The following is a 19,068-nucleotide window of genomic DNA, read 5'->3' as shown; positions in this document are numbered from 1 at the left end:
CAGTTGCACCACGCCGTGATGCCTGGGAAAAATGCAAAGGCCTTTCTGCCACAAAAAGATGACCCCAGTATTATACATAGTATTTACAAGGTAAAATACCCTTTTACACATTTGTACACATTTTGTAGGGCTTCAAGTTACACCTCTGAGATTCCCCATTTAGGTTCGACAGCATGCTGGAGAGAAAACACGCAGACCCAATAGTATCTGTGTGCTGCCAGTCCATCACTCACCAAGAGGAAATTGTGCAAAAACCACTCCCCCATGGCCGCTCGGCACAAGAGGCTGAGCTGATGGCTAATGCAGAAACGTGTAGACTGGCAAATGTAAGCTGACTCAAGGTACGCTTTTTGGGATCGCCCATGATTATGGGACTGTTTGATATAGCAGGAACTTTGTGTGATCCTCTGGCAAACTAATCAAAAATGCGTAGACAGTTGCCACCCTTTTGCATCCCCTTCTATATCCTCAAGAGGTGACAATTGTAAAGGTGCAGGCTCATATCAGACTATATCACACTCTAGGCAACTGGCAACTAAAAGGTTGATGAGACTGCCAAGCAGGCAGCCCTTCTCCCATTAGGTGATCAAATAATGGTTGCGGATGTTCAGGAGTTGGAGACAGGAGTGGATGTTAAGGTACTGTCACACTAAGCGACGCTCCAGCGATCTCACCAGCAACCTGACCTGGCTAGGATCGCTGGAGCATCGCTACACGGGTTGCTGGTGAGCTGTCACACAGGCAGATCTCACCAGCGACCAGTGACCAGCCCCCAGCCAGCAGCGATGCGTGGAAGCGATGCTGCGCTTGGTAACCAAGGTAACCAACCCGATATTTACCTTGGTTACCAGCGCACACCGCTTATCGCTGGCTCCCTGCACTCCTAGCCAGAGTACACATCGGGTTAATTCCCCGATGTGTAGTCTGGCTATGTGTGCAGGGAGCAGGGAGCCGGCACTGACAGCGTGAGAGCGATGGACGCTGGTAACAAAGGTAAATATCGGGTAACCAAGGGAAGGGCTTCTTGGTTACCCGATATTTACATTGGTTACCAGCGTCCGCAGAAGCCGGCTCCCTGCTCACTGCACATTCAGTTGTTGCTCTCTCGCTGTCACACACAGCGTTGTGTGCTTCACAGCGGGAGAGCAACAACTAAAAAATGGTCCAGGACATTCAGCAACAACCAGCAACCTCACAGCAGGGGCCAGGTTGTTGCTAGATGTCACACAGAGCGACATCACTAGCAAGTCGTGCCTCAGCAGCGATGTTGCTAGCGATGTTGCTTAGTGAGACGTGGCCTTTACTCTGCTGGTAACCCTACAAGCCCTAGCTCCAGAGATGGAAGAGAAAAGTCAGAGTGATACTGGATCCTTGGTGTCGCGGGCGGCGGGGAGCTGCTCGACTAAACGCTGATGCTCGGGTCCGGCGCTGCTGCTGCTACTGCTGCTTGGTGGCTTGAGCGGTGGGCCGGATCCGGGGACTCGAGCGGTGCTCCTTACCCGTGAGTGAAAAGAGGAGGATTGTTTGGGGATTGAGTCCGTGACACCACCCACGGTTTGTGGTGAAAGTGGGCACCACCGCTGCTGGTGACGGGGGATCCCGGGAGCGTTGTTAGGGAGCAGCTGGGATGTTTTCCCCCTCCGTGGGTAGGGGCTGGTGGTCCCGGGGGCCCGGTGAGGTGACGGGGAGGCAGGGCTGGCGAGGTGCAGGGTCGCTGGGACAGCGCGGCGCGGTGCCGGATGGCACTGGTGTACTCACTCAGCAATAGAAAGTCACATGAGTCTCCGGTAAACCAAACGGCTGGATGAACGGTTCCCGCGGCCGGCCGCAGTGTCTCACTCCCCGGACAGGTAATGGTGGCTGTCTTTCCCTGCACCTTAGTAGTTTGCTTTTGACTCCGATGGCTTCCCAACGGTGGTCCGCTCCCCGGCGTATAGGTGCCGTAGGAGCCCGATTTTGCCCGCAGGCGCTGGCCCTTGGGTTTCTAGCCTTTGGCGGTGGCTGTATACCTGCACGGTGCGGACGGTTGCCTTCAAACGGGACTTGGTACTTGGGAAACCCCTGGGGTTCCCGTCACAGTCGGATTTGACAATTAACGGCGGCTCCAAGCCTGGTCGGGGTCCGATGGCCCTGCCTGTGTGTGCTTAGTTTCACTCCGTTCCCCGTTCCGGTACCAGCGGGCCGACGCCCGACCCCGGTCCTTTCGGCTCTGCGGAGCGCCACTAACTCCTGCAGACGGCCACCACCGTCTGCCAACCTTGCTGTACGTGTCCGGGCTCCGACCCAGACACCTGTCTTGCTCCTCACACTTCCACTCTCCTTCACTTTCCTAACTCAACTCCTTCCCTTTCCCGCCTCCAGGCCTGTGAACTCCTCGGTGGGTGGGGCCAACCGCCTGGCTCCACCCCACCTGGTGTGGACATCAGCCCCTGGAGGGAGGCAACAAGGGTTTTTTGTGTTTGATGTGTGTTTCTGTCCGGGGGGGTGGGGGTGCGAATGTTATTCATGTGGCTACCTGGCTTGTCCAGGGCGCCACATTCCCCCTTGGTAAAACGCAGACCGTCCGCGGGCTGCCGTCCATCACCGGGTTTATTTTAAACTGAAAAAGATAAATAACATTTAACATTTGCATGCTTGTAAGGACACTTGAACGTTTCAACAATAAACATATGTACACTTTTAATAATGACGGACGGACGGACTTTCGCTCTCCCACCCAAGCAACCTAGCCTTGATGCTGTCCCTAAGAAGTGGGCAGCACCCCTTTCACCCCAGTCCAGGTCCAGGTCACCCGAGCGGGAACGGGCACGGTAACTCGCGCCCGGCTGTCACGTCAAGGGACCCCATGTCCAGGGGGCCCCCCAAACCTCCAGAGGATCGCCACCGGTTACGGTAGTGGCGGGCCTGGGCCATCACTTTCCTCCAGGCCCATCCTCCAATTCTGCCTCTCCGGAGGCGGCAACGTCATCCATCCCAACTTATTTACAAACCCACAAGTTCGTGGGTGCCCTGCAAGTTCTCAGGCATTGTTCATGAAGAGTTCCTCATGCGGACGGTAACACAGGGTCCCTCCAGGGACAACTTGTCGGCAACGGCCGGGTTAATCACTATATGCAATCAGGTAAAACTCGGTTGATTAGTACTTTTATCATTCAGGAACAACGGTGCTGGGGGTCCCAACGGGGACAACAGTTTGCAACGGTGGACCGCTGCCTTACTTCAGGGTAAACTCCTCACAGACCTGTTCCACCTCAACATCCTGCTGGCAAGGTGGGGGAGGGGACTGGGACTCTGCAGGGGCACTGCGGCCTACCCTCACCTTCACGTTGAGGGCAAACCAGGCCCCCGCTCCCCGCAGTGTCGGGTGTAAGACACAACGTCCCCGGGCAACAGATCTCTTCCGGGGTGACCGGTGGGCAAATGGGCATGCACGTCCTGACGGGCCACAAATGCTTCGGCCTCCAGGCCCGGTTCATAAATGAAGCCAAAGCCCCAACGGGGGTCGAATCTTCGTACCTGGCCTTCGTACACCGGGCCCCGTACTCGGAAGGTGGCATGGCGGAGGTTGTCCTTTTCCCGGATGGTGCGGGCTATGACCTCTGCCTTCTGCCGCTCCCTCTCGGCAATCTCCCAGCCCAACGGGGTCGGTTCCCTGTCCCAATAAAGGGCGTCTGCGTGTCCCCGCACACGGGTTGGGCCCCGCGGGACTTCCTTCACGCTGCCCACAACTGGCACCCTTTTTGGAAGCTCCCGTGGTGACATGGCCTGGGGTGCTGCCTCACAGCGGCGACCCAGCGCAGCCTCCGCCGAGATTTGGGGTTTGGGTACAGGGTTCCTCACCGACTGGGCCTCCTCTTGGATCGGACAGATGGCCGTAGCCGGGACAGTCTTAGGTGCGGCCACTTCCGCTACCGCCGGCTCGTCTTCACGGACGGGCACCTCCCGCCGGATTTTCCACGGCAGCGGCTCGGGTTGTCTTTGGACGCCGCTTGCCGGCAGGCCCCTCGGGGCGGACGGGCGGAGCACAGCTACCGGGGGTGGGGATAGCGGACCTAGTGACGGGGCAGCAGCGACCGGCACGGGTAGCGGGGGAGGCAGCAGGGCGAGCGGGCACAGACCGGGCCCCTCACCCGCAGCGACCGGTCCAACTTGGACACAGGGGCGTGGGTCACTTATCCGCTCTCCCAATTCTGCCTCCACCTCGCGTCTCCGCACGGCCGTCGCTATCTCCGCCATTTCGGCCACCCATCCCTGCAGGAAAGATGCGACCTGGGCCTGCAGGCGGCTACACATCCTCGCGGTCCGGACTTCCACCCACGCCGCTGTTCCTGGCGTGGGCTCTGTAGCTTCAGCGGTGTCGGACGGACGGGACATGCTGTGCAGCTCTTCTTCCAGGAACCAGTTGGTTTGCAGAGTCCTGGCGTCCCTGCCTCTATAGCATCGGCTACATGCGAACAGACACCATTCGCCCCCCCTTGGTACTCGATTCGCACTCCCTCTTTAGGGGCGGGGCTTTGCTTTTCACGTCTCGTCTGCTCGAGAAGGCGCTCGAGCGGGAAAATCTTCGCGCCCAAGATGGCGGAATCTGAAATTTTTCGGCCGGACACCGCCGGCGGGACTACAAGGCGCACTTCTACCAGCTGGTAGAACGGTAAGGTTCCTGTTCGTGACGCCAAGTTGTCGCGGGCGGCGGGGCACTGCTCAACTAAACGCTGACGCTCGGGTCCGGCGCTGCTGCTGATACTGCTGCTCGGTGGCTCGAGCGGTGGGCCGGATCCGGGAACTCGAGCGGCGCACCTCGCCCGTGAGTGAAAAGGGGAGGATTGTTTAGGGATTGAGTCCGTGACGCCACCCACGGTTTGTGGTGAAGGTGGGCACCACCACTGCTGGTGACGGGGATCCCGGGAGCGTTGTTAGGGAGCAGCTGGGATGTTTTCCCCCTCCGTGGATAGGGGCTAGTGGTCCCGGGGCTCGGTGAGGTGACGGGGAGGCAGGGCTGGCGAGGTGCAGGGTCGCTGGGACAGCGCGGCGTAGTGCCGGATGGCACTGGTGTACTCACTCAGCAATAGAAAGTCACATGAGTCTCCGGTAAACCAAACGGCTGGATGAACGGTTCCCGCGGCCGGCCGCAGTGTCTCACTCCCCGGACAGGTGATGGTGGCTGTCTTTCCCTGCACCTTAGTAGTTTGCTTTTGACTCCGATGGCTTCCCAATGGTGGTTCGCTCCCCGCCGTATAGGTGCCGTAGGAGCCCTTGGGTTTCTAGCCTTTGGCGGTGGCTGTATACCCGCACGGTGCGGACGGTTGCCTTCAAACGGGACTTGGTAGTTGGGAAACCCATGGGGTTCCCGTCACAGTCGGATTTGACAATTAACGGCGGCTCCAAGCCTGGTCGGGGTCCGATGGCCCTGCCTGTGTGTGCTTAGTTTCACTCCGTTCCCCGTTCCGGTACCAGCGGGCCGACGCCCGACCCCGGTCCTTTCGGCTCTGTGGAGCTCCACTAACTCCTGCAGACGGCCACCACCGTCTGCCAACCTTGCTGTACGTGTCCGGGCTCCGACCCAGACATCTGTCTTGCTCCTCACACTTCCACTCTCCTTCACTTTCCTAACTCAACTCCTTCCCTTTCCCGCCTCCAGGCCTGTGAACTCCTCGGTGGGTGGGGCCAACCGCCTGGCTCCACCCCACCTGGTGTGGACATCAGCTCCTTGAGGGAGGCAACAAGGGTTTTGTGTTTGATGTGTGTTTCTGTCCGGGGGGGTGGGGGTGCAAATGTTATTCATGTGGCTACCTGGCTTGTCCAGGGTGCCACATTGGGACTGAACTCCGGAACTAAGCCTCTTCCTCCAAGACATGTACCATTTATTATACTGCACATAACCCCATTGAGTTATATTCTGCCATGATACCACCATGTTCTGATTAATACTTGTAACTGCGTTAAATGTGTTTTTCATTATAATAACAAGACTATTGAAAAGTAAAGAAAGGTCAGAGTGGCCGGAAAAAGTTGCCGGGTGTGGTTTCTCAAAGACTCAAAGATTTTTTTGTGTCAACAGCCAGAAGGAGTACTAAAGCTATGAGGATAGTGTGGCAATTGGATTGGTGGCCAGTAACTGGAAATATAAGGGAAGGGACTGGGAATGTATTTCTTTCTGCTTGCAATGTGATATATGGAAAGAACCAGGGTGTGGTTACCCTTAAAGAAAATTTCATAATCTAATTCAGACTTTACTGTTCCAGCTTGTTGCCTATTATAGTTAGTCCTTCTCATCTTGCGTGCAGCTTCTTGTTGATGTGATCTCGCTGCCTGCCTTATATTCATAAATCTGATTCTCTTTCATCACAAGATGTTGACTGGAATGAAATAATGTCCCTTTTCAAAAATGTTCTCCATGTTCTTGGCATCATTTCCTTTGATGTCTGTCTATTCTAAAATAGCAGAAACCAGCCAGCTATCCCTCCAGGAAGGACCCAGCCAAGGGGTGGCTCTTTTTAGGAGACCAACATAACCACCATACTAAGTGGCCCTTTTAGTCAATATCCAACTTTTTGACAAGTTTAAAGATATGACAAGGGAAATACCAAGGTCACGTATCCATCCACAGACAGCTGTTTCGGGGTATTCCCCCTCATCAGTGTGGAGTAGGGTTCTGGCCAGGTGGGAGCAATGCCTAGTAGACTAACAAGACAAAACAATCACTGATCTTGGGGAGACCAGCCAGAGAAAACACTGCCGGCAGCAGGGCGCTCAAGACAGTGAAATCCTAGGTACATTGCCCCCTGGGAAATATGCAAATCAAATCAAGTCCGTGCAGCCTCTGTTAGGAGTCTCAACACAGAAACCAGCCAGATATCCCTGGCTTTTCTCTGGCTGGTCTCCCCGAGATCAGTGATTGTTTTGTCTTGTTGGTCTACTAGGCATTGCTCCCACCTGGCCAGAATCCTACTCCACACTGATGAGGGACAATACCCCAAAACAGCTGTCTGTGGATGGATACCTGGCCTTGGTATTTCCCTTGTCATATCTTTAAACTTGTCAAAAAGTTGGATATTGACTAAAAGGGCCACTTAATATGGTGGTTATGGTGGTCTCCTAAAAAGAGCCACCCCTTGGCTGGATCCTTCCCGGAGGGATATCTGGCTGGTTTCTGTGTTGAGACTCCTAACAGAGGCTGCACGGACTTTTTTGATTTGCATATTTCCCAGGGGGGCAATGTACCTAGGATTTCACTGTCTTGAGCGCCCTCGCTGGCTGCCGGCAGTGTTTTCTCTGGCTAGTCTCCCCGAGATCAGTGATTGTTTTGTCTTGTTGGTCTACTAGGCATTGCTCCCACCTGGCCGGAATCCTACTCCACACTGATGAGGGGCAATACCCCGAAACAGCTGTCTGTGGATGGATACCTGGCCTTGGTATTTCCCTTGTCATATCTTTAAACTTGTCAAAAAGTTGGATATTGACTAAAAGGGCCACTTAATATGGTGGTTATGGTGGTCTCCTAAAAAGAGCCACCCCTTGGCTGGGTCCTTCCCGGAGGGATATCTGGCTGGTTTCTGTGTTGAGACTCCTAACAGAGGCTGCACGGACTTTTTTGATTTGCATATTTTCCAGGGGGGCAACGTACCTAGGATTTCACTGTCTTGAGCGCCCTCGCTGGCTGCCGGCAGTGTTTTCTCTGGCTGGTCTCCCCGAGATCAGTGATTGTTTTGTCTTGTTGGTCTACTAGGCATTGCTCCCACCTGGCCAGAATCCTACTCCACACTGATGAGGGGCAATACCCCGAAACAGCTGTCTGTGGATGGATACCTGGCCTTGGTATTTCCCTTGTCATATCTTTAAACTTGTCAAAAAGTTGGATATTGACTAAAAGGGCCACTTAATATGGTGGTTATGGTGGTCTCCTAAAAAGAGACACCCCTTGGCTGGGTCCTTCCCGGAGGGATATCTGGCTGGTTTCTGTGTTGAGACTCCTAACAGAGGCTGCACGGACTTTTTTGATTTGCATATTTCCCAGGGGGCAATGTACCTAGGATTTCACTGTCTTGAGCGCCCTCGCTGGCTGCCGGCAGTGTTTTCTCTGGCTGGTCTCCCCAAGATCAGTGATTGTTTTGTCTTATTCTAAAATAGCGTTATTGGGTGTTAAAATAAGGATACTATGGGAGGCATATCATGGAATCTGGTATATGCTTGTTTATATCCTATTCAAATTGTAATAAAGATCTTACCACCTTTAAAAGCTTTTGATGGGGCCAATTCCCTTTTACTAGGAAGTGAAATTATTCATTGTAAAATAGATTACAGGTATTGTGGCTGAGTATAAAGTTACTTGGCAGCACTGGCAAACAGATAAGGCGCCCACCTCACTCAGGGAATATTCACTAATTTCCTCTTCTGTTGGATATGCCTTAGGCTGTGTGCACGTGTGCGATCTGCACCGCACCTAAAAGGTGCGCTTCAGAGCGCAGCTGAAAAGCTCCGTTCTGAAGCGCATGGTGCCGGCAGAGAACGTGCGCTCTGCATGCTGCCTCTCCCTATAGACAGCATGCAAACCACACGGAAGAAGTGACATGTCACTTCTTAGAACGCAGCGATTCGGGCAGCAGCCGAATCGCTGCGTTCTAATATGCCTTGTGCGCATGGCTCCTGCACAATCTCCATAGACTGTGCAGGGGACGCAGGATGCATGCAGTTACGCTGTGCTGCAGATCGCAGCGTAACTGCATGTAATACGCACACGTGCGCACATAGCCTTAATGTCTGATAGATGCAGGTCTGTAACACTCACGGCTGGTGTTGGGGGCAACAAGTGGGATTAGTGGACCCACTGGACAACAGGGGGACCCAGGCTTACCCTTAGTGGGAGAGGCTTAACTAAGCACCTACCACCAGGTAGACGCCAAGTACCACTCCCATGGTAGTGACCAGGACTGTGGCAGCTGACCCCCCAGGACAGGAGATGGTCTCAGGTATGAACACATATGCAGGCAGGTACAAGTGAGATGAACAGGGTAGATAGGCAGGCAGATACAAACAGGTATGGTGGATACAACAGGGAATGATAGGTATGGGAGGGCAGACTCAGGAACAGGTGAATGATACAGGGGTAACAGTACCTGACAACTACATAGATAAACATGACTAACTGGGAACTTTGTGCAGGCACCTTCCCTAATGGGAAGGTGCCTTAAATACATAGTGCTTCTCAGTCATAGGCTGAGAGGCTTTTCTGGAAAATGGCATGCTGGCCCTTTAAGAGGAGGGTAGGTGTGCGCGTGTGCGTTTTAGGTGCACTCCCAGGAACCCTGTGCATCATGGGAGGGAAGAAAGGCAGGAGAGCAAGTGTAAGGCCACGCCGCACCAAGGGAAAATGGGACCCGGCCGCGCCTGTGAGTAAGGCAGGGACGCCGACTCTGCAAGGTCCCACGTCTAAAAGCCCAACCTAGCTCAAAAACAGAACCCCATCTTGTGGTACTGTGAATAGAGGTTTGCCCCATTGGTGCAGCTGTCCATCAAGCTGATCAATTCTGGCAGAGATAGAAGCAGATTTGTCTGATAAGAAATATTACAAAGATGCTTATTTTAATGTGAACTATTGAGTTATGAAATAAAAATCAAAACTATGGTTATGCTTTAAAAAGAACTGTCACTTGACATATATGTATTATTCCCTTACCTGGTGTAAATACCACAGTTGTCCTGAATCTTGCACTATTTTTTGCTCCTACACTTCTTCATGTCTGAGATATGGCTCATTCTTCCCTATGTCAGTTTAGCCTTTTAATCCAAATGGGTCTGGTCCTTAAAGTGAACCTGTCAGATTCCATATGCCCTCAAACCTAGCAGCAGGGACATGTGTGGGCTAAAAATCCCTGCCTAAGCATCCCTGTCTAATAATATTGTGTAAAAGCAAAGTATAAAAAAAAGGGTTTATAACTTATGTTTTCCCTATGCTAATAAGCAATGGGAGTAGTCGCAAGGGTGTTGATTTGCCCCAACTAGTCTGCCCTCTTTCTGTGGGTATGATACCATGATTTCAATGAGCTGACGTCACCACCGGCTCATGGAAATCTCATTCTTGCGTGCATCTTATTCCCGACTTCAGACGCGCTCTGCGCATGGTCGGAAGTTCAGGAGACTTAGGATCATGTGCAGTGAGCTTGTGAAGCCGACAAGCATACACCTGGCTAAGGAGGCCAAGCGACACTGCGGGAATGAGAAGCGTACATGCGCGAGATTTCCATGAGCTAGCGGTGACGTTGGCTCATTGAAATCATAGTATCACGCCCACAGGGACGTGATACCATGGAAAGAGGGCAGATTAGTTGGGGCGAAGCAACCCGTTGCGAGTAGTCCCAGCGCTTATTAGCATAGGGAAAACGTAAGTTATGAACCCTATTTTTACATTTTGCTTTTACACGGTGTTATTAGACAGGGATGATTACGCAGGGATTTTTAGCCCACACTTGTCCCTGCTACTAGGTTAGAGGGCATATGGGACCTGACAGCTTAACTTTAAGAAGATTCTCATAGAGAAGAGTTCATGACCACACCTACTTGGATAAATAGACTTGATTTACATGTAGGGAAGAGGGAGTTATATGTCAAAAATAGAAAGCTGCAGAAACAAAAAATGAATGATGGTAGATTAAGGAGAAAAGCCGCATTTAAGGCTACTTTCACATTTCCGTCTTTTACCCTCGGTCACAATCCGTCGCCTTGAGAAAATACGGTATCCTGCAAAATATTTTACAGGATTCAGTTTTTTCCCCATAGAGTTGTATTAACGACAGATTGTGACTTAAGGCTACTTTACACACTGCGATATCGGTCCCGATATCGCTAGTGTGGGTACCCGCCCTCATCTGTTGCGCGACACGGGCAAATCGCTGCCCGTGCTGCACAACATCGCTCAGACCCGTCACACATACTTACCTGCCCGGCGACGTCGCTGTGACCAGCGAACCGCCTCCTTTCTAAGGGGGCGGTCCGTGTGGCGTCACAGCGACATCACTGAGCGGCCACCCAATAGCAGCGGAGGGGCGGACCTAAGCGGGACGTAACATCCCGCCCACCTCCTTCCTTCCTCATAGCGGCCGGGAGGCAGGTAAGGAGAGCTTCCTCGTTCCTGCGGCGTCACACATAGCGATGTGTGCTGCCGCAGGAGCGACGAACTACATCGTTACTGCTGCAGTAACGATAATCGAGAATGGACCCCCATGTCACCGATGAGCGATTTTGCACGTTTTTGCAACGATGCAAAATTGCTCATCAGTGTCACACGCAACAACATCGCTAATGCGGCCGGATGTGCGTCACAAATTCCGTGACCCCAACGACTCCGCATTAGCGATGTTGCAGCATGTAAAGCCCCCTTTATGACATCCGTCTCATGATGGATCAGTTGTGGAATGACTGACTGTCAGGTGGAAGCAACGTAGAATGTAACGTTTTTTGTGTTCATGGAAAAAACGGGCAGCGAAAAAATCATTTATTAGAAATAAAAAACACAAACAAATTCCCTCATTACCATTTTATTAACCCCGACAAAGCCCTCCATGTCCGGCGTAATCCACGGACCTCCAGCGTCGCTTCCAGCTCTGCTGCATGGAGGTGACAGGAGCAGCAGAATACACCGCCGCTCCGGTCACCTCCACGCAGCTAATGAGATGAGTAGCGCGATCAGCTGCTGTCAGTCAGGTAACTCGCGGCCACCGCTGGATCCAGCGATGGCCGTGGGTAACCTCAGTGACAGCAGCTGATCGCGCTACTCACCTCAGTTTCTGCGTGGAGGTGACAGGAGCGGCGGTGTATTCTGCTGCTCCTGTCACCTCCATGCAGCAGAGCTGGAAGCGACGCTGGAGGTCCGTGGATTACGCAAGACATGGAGGGCTTTGTCGAGGTTAATAAATTGGTAATGAGGGAATTTGTTTGTGTTTTTTATTTCTAATAAATGATTTTTTTCAGGTGTGTGTGTGTTTTTTTACTGTCACTTACAGATTAATCATGGAAGGTATCTCGGGGAGACGCCTGACATGATTAATCTAGGACTTATTGGCAGCTATGGGCTGCCAATAACTCCTTATTACCCCGATTTGCCAACGCACCAGGACAAATCGGGAAGAGCCGGGTACAGTCCCAGAACTGTCGCATATAATGTATGCGGCAATTCTGGGCGGCTGCTGACTGATATTTTTAGGGTGGGGGGCTCCCCATAACGTGGAGCTCCCCATCCTGAGAATACCAGCCTTCAGCCGTATGGCTTTATCTGGCTGGTATTAAAATGGGGGGGGACCGCACGCCGGTTTTTTTAATTATTTATTTATTTATTTCACTGCACAGTATAGACACGCCCACCGGCTGCTGTGATTGGGTGCAGTGAGACAGCTGTCACTCAGCGTGGTGGGCGTGTGTGACTGTAACCAATCACAGGCGCCGGTGGGCGGGTAAAGCAGGGAATACGAGATTGATTAATGGGCGGCCGGCTTTTTCAAAATAGTAAAAGCCGCCGGAGTTTTTATAACAGCCGTGCAGCGCCGCGCCGGAGATCGGGGAACGGTAAGTATGAACGAGGGGGGGAACTGACCGACAGACAGCTAGAGGGACAGATAAGACAGAGAGACCGACCGACGGACTGAGGGAGAGAACGAAACAGAAAAAGAAAAAAGACCGACATCACATGAAAAAAGCACAAAACGTACAGGGAGCAAACAGAGATGCGTCCGTGTCACTCGGACGTGCGCACAGACCCATTGACTTTCATTGGGTCCGTGCTGCGTGTTGCGTGCAGAAAACGGACATGCTGGCGTGAGACATGGACCAAAAAACGCATCACGGAGACGGACTCACGGACATAACCAAAAACGCAATTGTAACCGCAGAGATATAGTAACATTGGTGCACATTTGGCCGTGTCTCCAGTATACACGGAAACGGACCAAACACGCACGTGTTTCACGGATGTGTGTTTCAGGCCTTAGGGGGACGTTCGTGTGGCATCACAGCAGAACGTCACACAGCCGGCGACCAATAGAAGTGGAGGGGCGGAAGCAGCCACATTAACGACACTCCCACCTTGTTGCCGGAGGACGCAGGAACACTGTTGTTCGTCGTTCCCGGGGTGTCACACGTAGCGATGTGTGCTGCCTCAGGAACGACGAACAACCTGCGTCCACAACGAGCAACGACATTTTGAAAATGAACGACGTGTCAACGATCAACGATTAGGTGAGTATTTTTGATCGTTAGCGGTGGCTCGTAGGTGTTACACGCAATGAAGTCGCTAACGATGCTGGATGTGCGTCACGAATTCCGTGACCCCGACGACATATCGTTAGATATGTCGTTGCGTGTAAAGCGGCCTTAAGGCCACATGTCCACGTTGAGTATTTGGTGAGTTTTCTACCTTAGTATTTTTAAGCCAAAACCAGGAGTGGAACAAATAGAAGAATAGTATAATAGAAACACGGACTCCATTTCTGTATTTATCACCTACCCCTGATTGTGGCCACAAAAAACTCACCAAATACTCAACATGTGCACGTGTCCTTATAGAAATAAATGGAGACCTTCACCAATGGGGCCGATCTCCATTCACAGTTGCGCAATCAGGGGCCTGTTCTTGAGATAGATTGGGCTTTCAGAGGTGAAACTTGTATATCAGACACTGGCATATCCAACAGATGTGCCATAACTGCCGGGAACTGAAATATCCCTTTTAAAAAAAAGATTGGTAATAAAATACAAATTTAACTACTGAGTTTCATGTTTAACATTATGAAAAATAAATGTAACCGTATAATGAAATTCGAAAATAACCTTCATTTCTTTTATTGCAGATTGATCAAGATGGCAAAAACGTTCTGGATTCACCTTGCATTAATCTCATTCTTTCTTGTAATGACGGTAACGTCTAAGAAAGGTGGGAAAAGTAAAGGTGGTGGCTGGAGTTCTGGAACCAACCGAAATCCTAGTTACCCAGGCAACACTGGAAGTAATTGGAACCCCAGTCATACAGGCAACACTGGAGGCAACTGGAATCCCCATTACCCAGCCAATCCAGGAAGCAATTGGAATACTGGTGGCAACTGGGGAAATAATTATAATCCAGGAGGAAGCAACTTTAATAAGCAGTATAAGCCTCCTAAAAGTAAGACCAATATGAAAATGGTGGCTGCAGGAGCTGCTGCAGGAGCAATTGGAGGTTACATGTTGGGCAGTGCAGTTAGCAACATGAGGTATAGCTTTGACAATGATATGGACTCTCGTTATTATAACAGCTACCAAAACCAAATGCCCCGTCAGGTTTACAGACCAACGTACCAAGGAAATCCATATGTGAACGAAGACAGATTTGTCACTGACTGCTACAACATGTCCATGACCGAATATGTGATGAAGCCGAATGAGGGGAAGAATATCTCTGAAATAGACCAAACTGAATATAGAGTGAAGAGCAGCGTCATCCGGCAGTTGTGCGTTACCGAATATAAAAGGGGACCTGAATATTACAGTGGTTATGGTGGTTATGGATCTGGGTTGAATCTCCTCGTTAGCCCAAGTCTCATCCTCTTCATCACACTCTTTGTATATTTTGTGGTGGAATGATGGGAGACATGAATGCTCACTAGTGGAAAAGGCTTCTGTACATATAGATGAGATCGGTACATGTCCTGCTCCACTGCTTCTTTCTTCTGATTCCCTGTATCATTGCTATATTATGGGATCCCTTTACAACATATGCTGTGTCCTATATTAGTGTACACATCACACATCAGAGCTGTATGATAATTTTAAAAAGAATCAATCTGTCAGTCTTGCTTGGATACAGGTTTTAACCGCCATGTTAGTAACATGAACTTTTTTTATTATTATTGTAAAGAAAAAACCTGCCTTCACTGTGTTTTTAGTTTTTATGGGTTTTTTTGTATTGTTTTCTCTTTTATTGTTCCACCACTCCAGTCACTTTTTTTATTGCATGGTTATTTCGTTAATGCCTAATACCCATTGATCAGTTGACTTGACATACATTGATGGCGTTTTTCATATTGAGTTTTCTTAATATTATTTAGTGGTTGTCATATGTAGAAGTCATTTAGTAAGAAAGACACAAAGGACTGTCATGAAATCTCAGTAACGTAATGGACTGTAAAGACATTTCAGTGAGATTGCTATAGTGGTGGTCTATAAGTGAACCTAATAAAGTATCACTGCCTGACCAGTCATAAAATCTTCAGTTCTGAGCTGATTACATTAAAAAAATTAATATTTACAGGACATGCAAAAAGAAAACCCCCGAGGCCTTTAGTGCAGAATGGTCACCCATGATGTATAATATTTTACCATAAGGTGGCCATACACATTAGACTAAAATTACCATAAGGTGTCCATACACATTAGACTAAAATTATCATAAGGTGGCCATACACATTAGACTAAAGTTGATTTTAAAAAAATTATGATTTTAACTAAAATGACCAGTTTGATGGGAAAAAATAAACATCTAATGATTGATTTAGTGCATGACGAACTCTGTGTCAGCGTCTTGAAAGAATTCGCTCAATAGTTTTAGCTGCCAATGTCGAAGTATCTGTCACCAACTTGTAAGAAGTCACCCATATTAAAATGTTTTGTCCAATAGATACTAGTTCATGAGATATTTTTACTGAAAGAACCTTCACAAAATGTTTTCAAAAGGTTCCCGGAAAAATCAATTTCTCTTTGCCTGGTGTCATTGATTAAGCATGGCCAGTTTGATTGACTTTAACAACCAATGTGGACAAAAGTGTGCATGATAATGATCATTGAAAAGACAACCATTCATTCACTGGTTGTTCATCCTACTTTTGTGGTGTATGACCATTTTACAGCTTTATGCTCCATCAGATATGTTGACTATATAGGTTTCCTCCTCTTTTAGTTGATGGCAGTTGACCTTCCAAATTAACCTCCAATTGATAATGTTTACATGCCCTATTTTAACATCTTTTTCCTTCTTTTGGATGATTTTTCTGCACTTTTGGCCATCATACGCACGGTCAACAAAAAACCTGTCCACAATAAACAACCTCCATCAAATTTACATTGTAGCTGAATAGGCTTAATTGTCTGTGACACAGACAGCCCAAGGATGTGCTAAATTTATTAAGAGGTGCACCTTACTCTAGTCGGATTTAGGCTCAAGACTGGGGTCCCCTTTCCTTAAAGGTAATCTTACTACAGGTTTTTGCTATGTAATCTGACACCAACATGAATGATTCCAATGGTCTATCATTTAGTTTGCTGCGTAAAATAAAAAAGAGCCTGTGGAAGAAAAGGTGCAATACGGTCTTACCAGGTAGGCAGGAGCAGAAGAAGGGAAGAATGTACTCACCTATAGGGGTTGTGAAAGGTCACAACACCTAGAGAAGCATGTAATGGTGGAGATAGCTGCAGCACCGGAGATTCAGGCAGATAGAAAAACATCAAAGGAGACCGGTTGTCATTGCCATGCTTTTCACCACTCCGAAGACGAAAATTAAATCATCCAAGTCTATATTAGAGGAGCTAATATAAGTCAAGGCGTTTCTATACTCACAGCCCCCTTAAGGATAGTGCTCTATGCTTGTCAGTGCTATTTTGTCCTGAAGGGGGCTGTGATCCCAGAAACACGTTGACTTATTTTAGCTCCTCTAATAAAGACTTGGATTATTTAATTTTCGTCTTTGGAGTAGTGAAAAGCACGGCAATGACAACCGGTCTCCTTTGATGTTTTTCTATTAGTTTGCTGGGTGCAGAAGTTTTGATCCAATCAGTTTTCTCTGCTGCAGAGCTCAGTTGTTGGGCTGTGTGTAACCCTGCCCACACCACAGCTTTCTGTGTACAATATATAATGACTGAGAGCTGCCAATCAGTGCTGAGGGCGTGGTTGGACTAGGAGGTACAAAGCCACTTGTCCAGTAGTTGTAATCTCCTGGTAATAAAACAGCAAAACACAGCCCAGTAGGTGACAGATCCCTGTAATCAGGGTCTCTGCTCATACATTGTGGCAATCTCAGATTACATAGCAAAAATCTTCTGACAGATTCTCTTTAACTTGTACCATTTTACATTTTTAAATATTACAGTACATACAAATTATTATGAGAAGTTTCTTTGGTTTACTCTATCGTGCACCTGATTGCGCCTCTACGTTTTTAAGGTACCAATATGAAAGAACAACTTTGCTTTCAAGGGGAAATAAGTTTTACAATTTGGAGTTACTTTTATAATTTGGTTTACAGTTTAGCAAAATAGCACCATCTTTGGTAACGCATTCCAATGAAACACTATGGTGTCCTGATAATTCTGGGCAATGAAGGTAATCTACAAAAAAAATGTTTACAGGGTACTACACTGCTACATAGCTATGGCTAGATTAAAACATTTGTCTGCAAATAATTATAGATATGAAGTATACATACATGTGCAGTATCTATATAGACATTCAGTATGTTGTGTCATTCATATATGTATCCAGAGTGTGAGCGCAACACTGCCAATATCATATAGAAATAAGAAGCATTGTTCAGATGCTCAAACAATGAAGCTGGTGTTGTATTTGTGGATATACACAATAGTTTACTACTCGGACAAGTGTACAATATGTGCCCCTGACTGTTTATCTAGATATCAGAGGCGATCACCTCCAGGATATTGACAGCAGTAAGACCACATCTTGTAGACTCTTCTCCGATGAGCTTTGATGATCTCCAGATCTTGCACATACAGTCGTCCCCCACTATACTGTAGCTCACTTATTGCGGCTTCACTGTATCGTGGGTACTGAGGAAGGGGGTGGCAGTGGTGGTGGAGTGGGGTCACAGGAGGCAGCTGGTGGAGCAGGGTGATGCTGCGGGCGGTGCAGCGGGTGTCCGAGGTACTCACTGTGAGTGCTGGCAGGAGCATCCAGAAACTGTCAGTTGTGCGGGCTTCAAATATATGGTGCCAGGAGCCGGCGCGTGCACAGAATGAGTGAATGAATCGGCTCAATGACGACCCGAGATCTCATATGTGCATGTGCCACCTCCGGGCGCCATTTTCCTTAAGGCCGCTGCTGGTAGATCAATGGGCCGGAGGTGGTGAGTGCACAGATGAGATCTTGAGCCGATAGCTCAATCTGCGCACACGCTGACTCAGGGTGCGATTATTTCAAGCCCTTACCGCCGACATTTTCAGGATGGCTATTCAAACCAAGCCCAATTGCTTGGTGCACGTTTGCCATGGCCAAACACTTCAGTCCCAGCAACTTTTTTTTCCAACTATCCCAACCCTCCTCTCACTCCTGTGAAGCCAGAATTGTCAATCTAGAAATACAGCGTGGAGATAGGTGGAAAAATAAGGAGGTGAAAAGGAGCACTGAAATGCACGGCCATGCCAAGGGTGCGCCAAATGCTGTGCTGTGCTGTGCACTGCAATTTAATTTCCTCTGCAGATTTTTTTTTCTTTGCAGCACTTGAACGTGATTTGGTAAAACCTCACCCACTTTGCTCCAAAGATACTACATTGCAGATTTTCCTCCTCAAAATCAGGCTAGAGAATCCATAGAGTATCCACCCCAAATGAACATACCTTTATGCATCAAGCACTCATGCAGCATGATCACAGTGCAGTTGTCTGCAGATTGTACAGCGTCAGTATGGGTATATATACAAGCATTTGCCTCTGTGTTTTTTTATGTTTGAAGCAATGTATTGAACTGTGTTCTTGTATCCTCGAAGAATGTCCCTCATGATATATATACCGCATTCTGTTTCGCACGTTGTATGGAATGGTTTATAATAAACTACTGTGGATTATACAGACACTGGATTGGTTGTTACCTTTATCCAGGACAAATGACTTCATAGAAAGCCACTGAAATCCTCTTACAGAAATCACTATACATGTCCCTTAAATAGCCAAAGTGTCTTAATGCTCAGGTATGACAGAAGCGATTAGTGCTTTTAAATGCAAAGAACAGGCATTTGGCACCTACTGTGTGATTGTATCAATCAGTGCATCAGGAAAACTTCTTAAAGGCAATATACTGTATCTGCAGGTTTTTGCTATGAA

The 19,068-nt window shown here is 49.0% G+C and overlaps 1 protein-coding gene across 2 annotated transcripts in view; it reads left to right on the top strand.

The window, feature by feature from the left end:
• Positions 1 to 18,820, top strand: part of PRNP (prion protein (Kanno blood group)) — a 45,294-nt gene extending 26,474 nt beyond the window's left edge. For both annotated transcript variants that reach the window (XM_075346177.1, XM_075346178.1), the window contains exon 2: positions 13,836 to 18,820. In XM_075346177.1, the coding sequence (XP_075202292.1) occupies positions 13,846 to 14,604 (759 nt within the window). In that variant the 5' untranslated portion in view covers positions 13,836 to 13,845 and the 3' untranslated portion in view covers positions 14,605 to 18,820. The remainder of the gene's footprint in view (positions 1 to 13,835) is intronic.
• Positions 18,821 to 19,068: the final 248 nt, after the last annotated feature.

Source organism: Anomaloglossus baeobatrachus, chromosome 4 (assembly GCF_048569485.1).
Source record: "Anomaloglossus baeobatrachus isolate aAnoBae1 chromosome 4, aAnoBae1.hap1, whole genome shotgun sequence".
NCBI classification, from domain to species: Eukaryota; Metazoa; Chordata; class Amphibia; order Anura; family Aromobatidae; genus Anomaloglossus; species Anomaloglossus baeobatrachus.
This window is presented reverse-complemented; position numbering and strand designations above follow the sequence as displayed.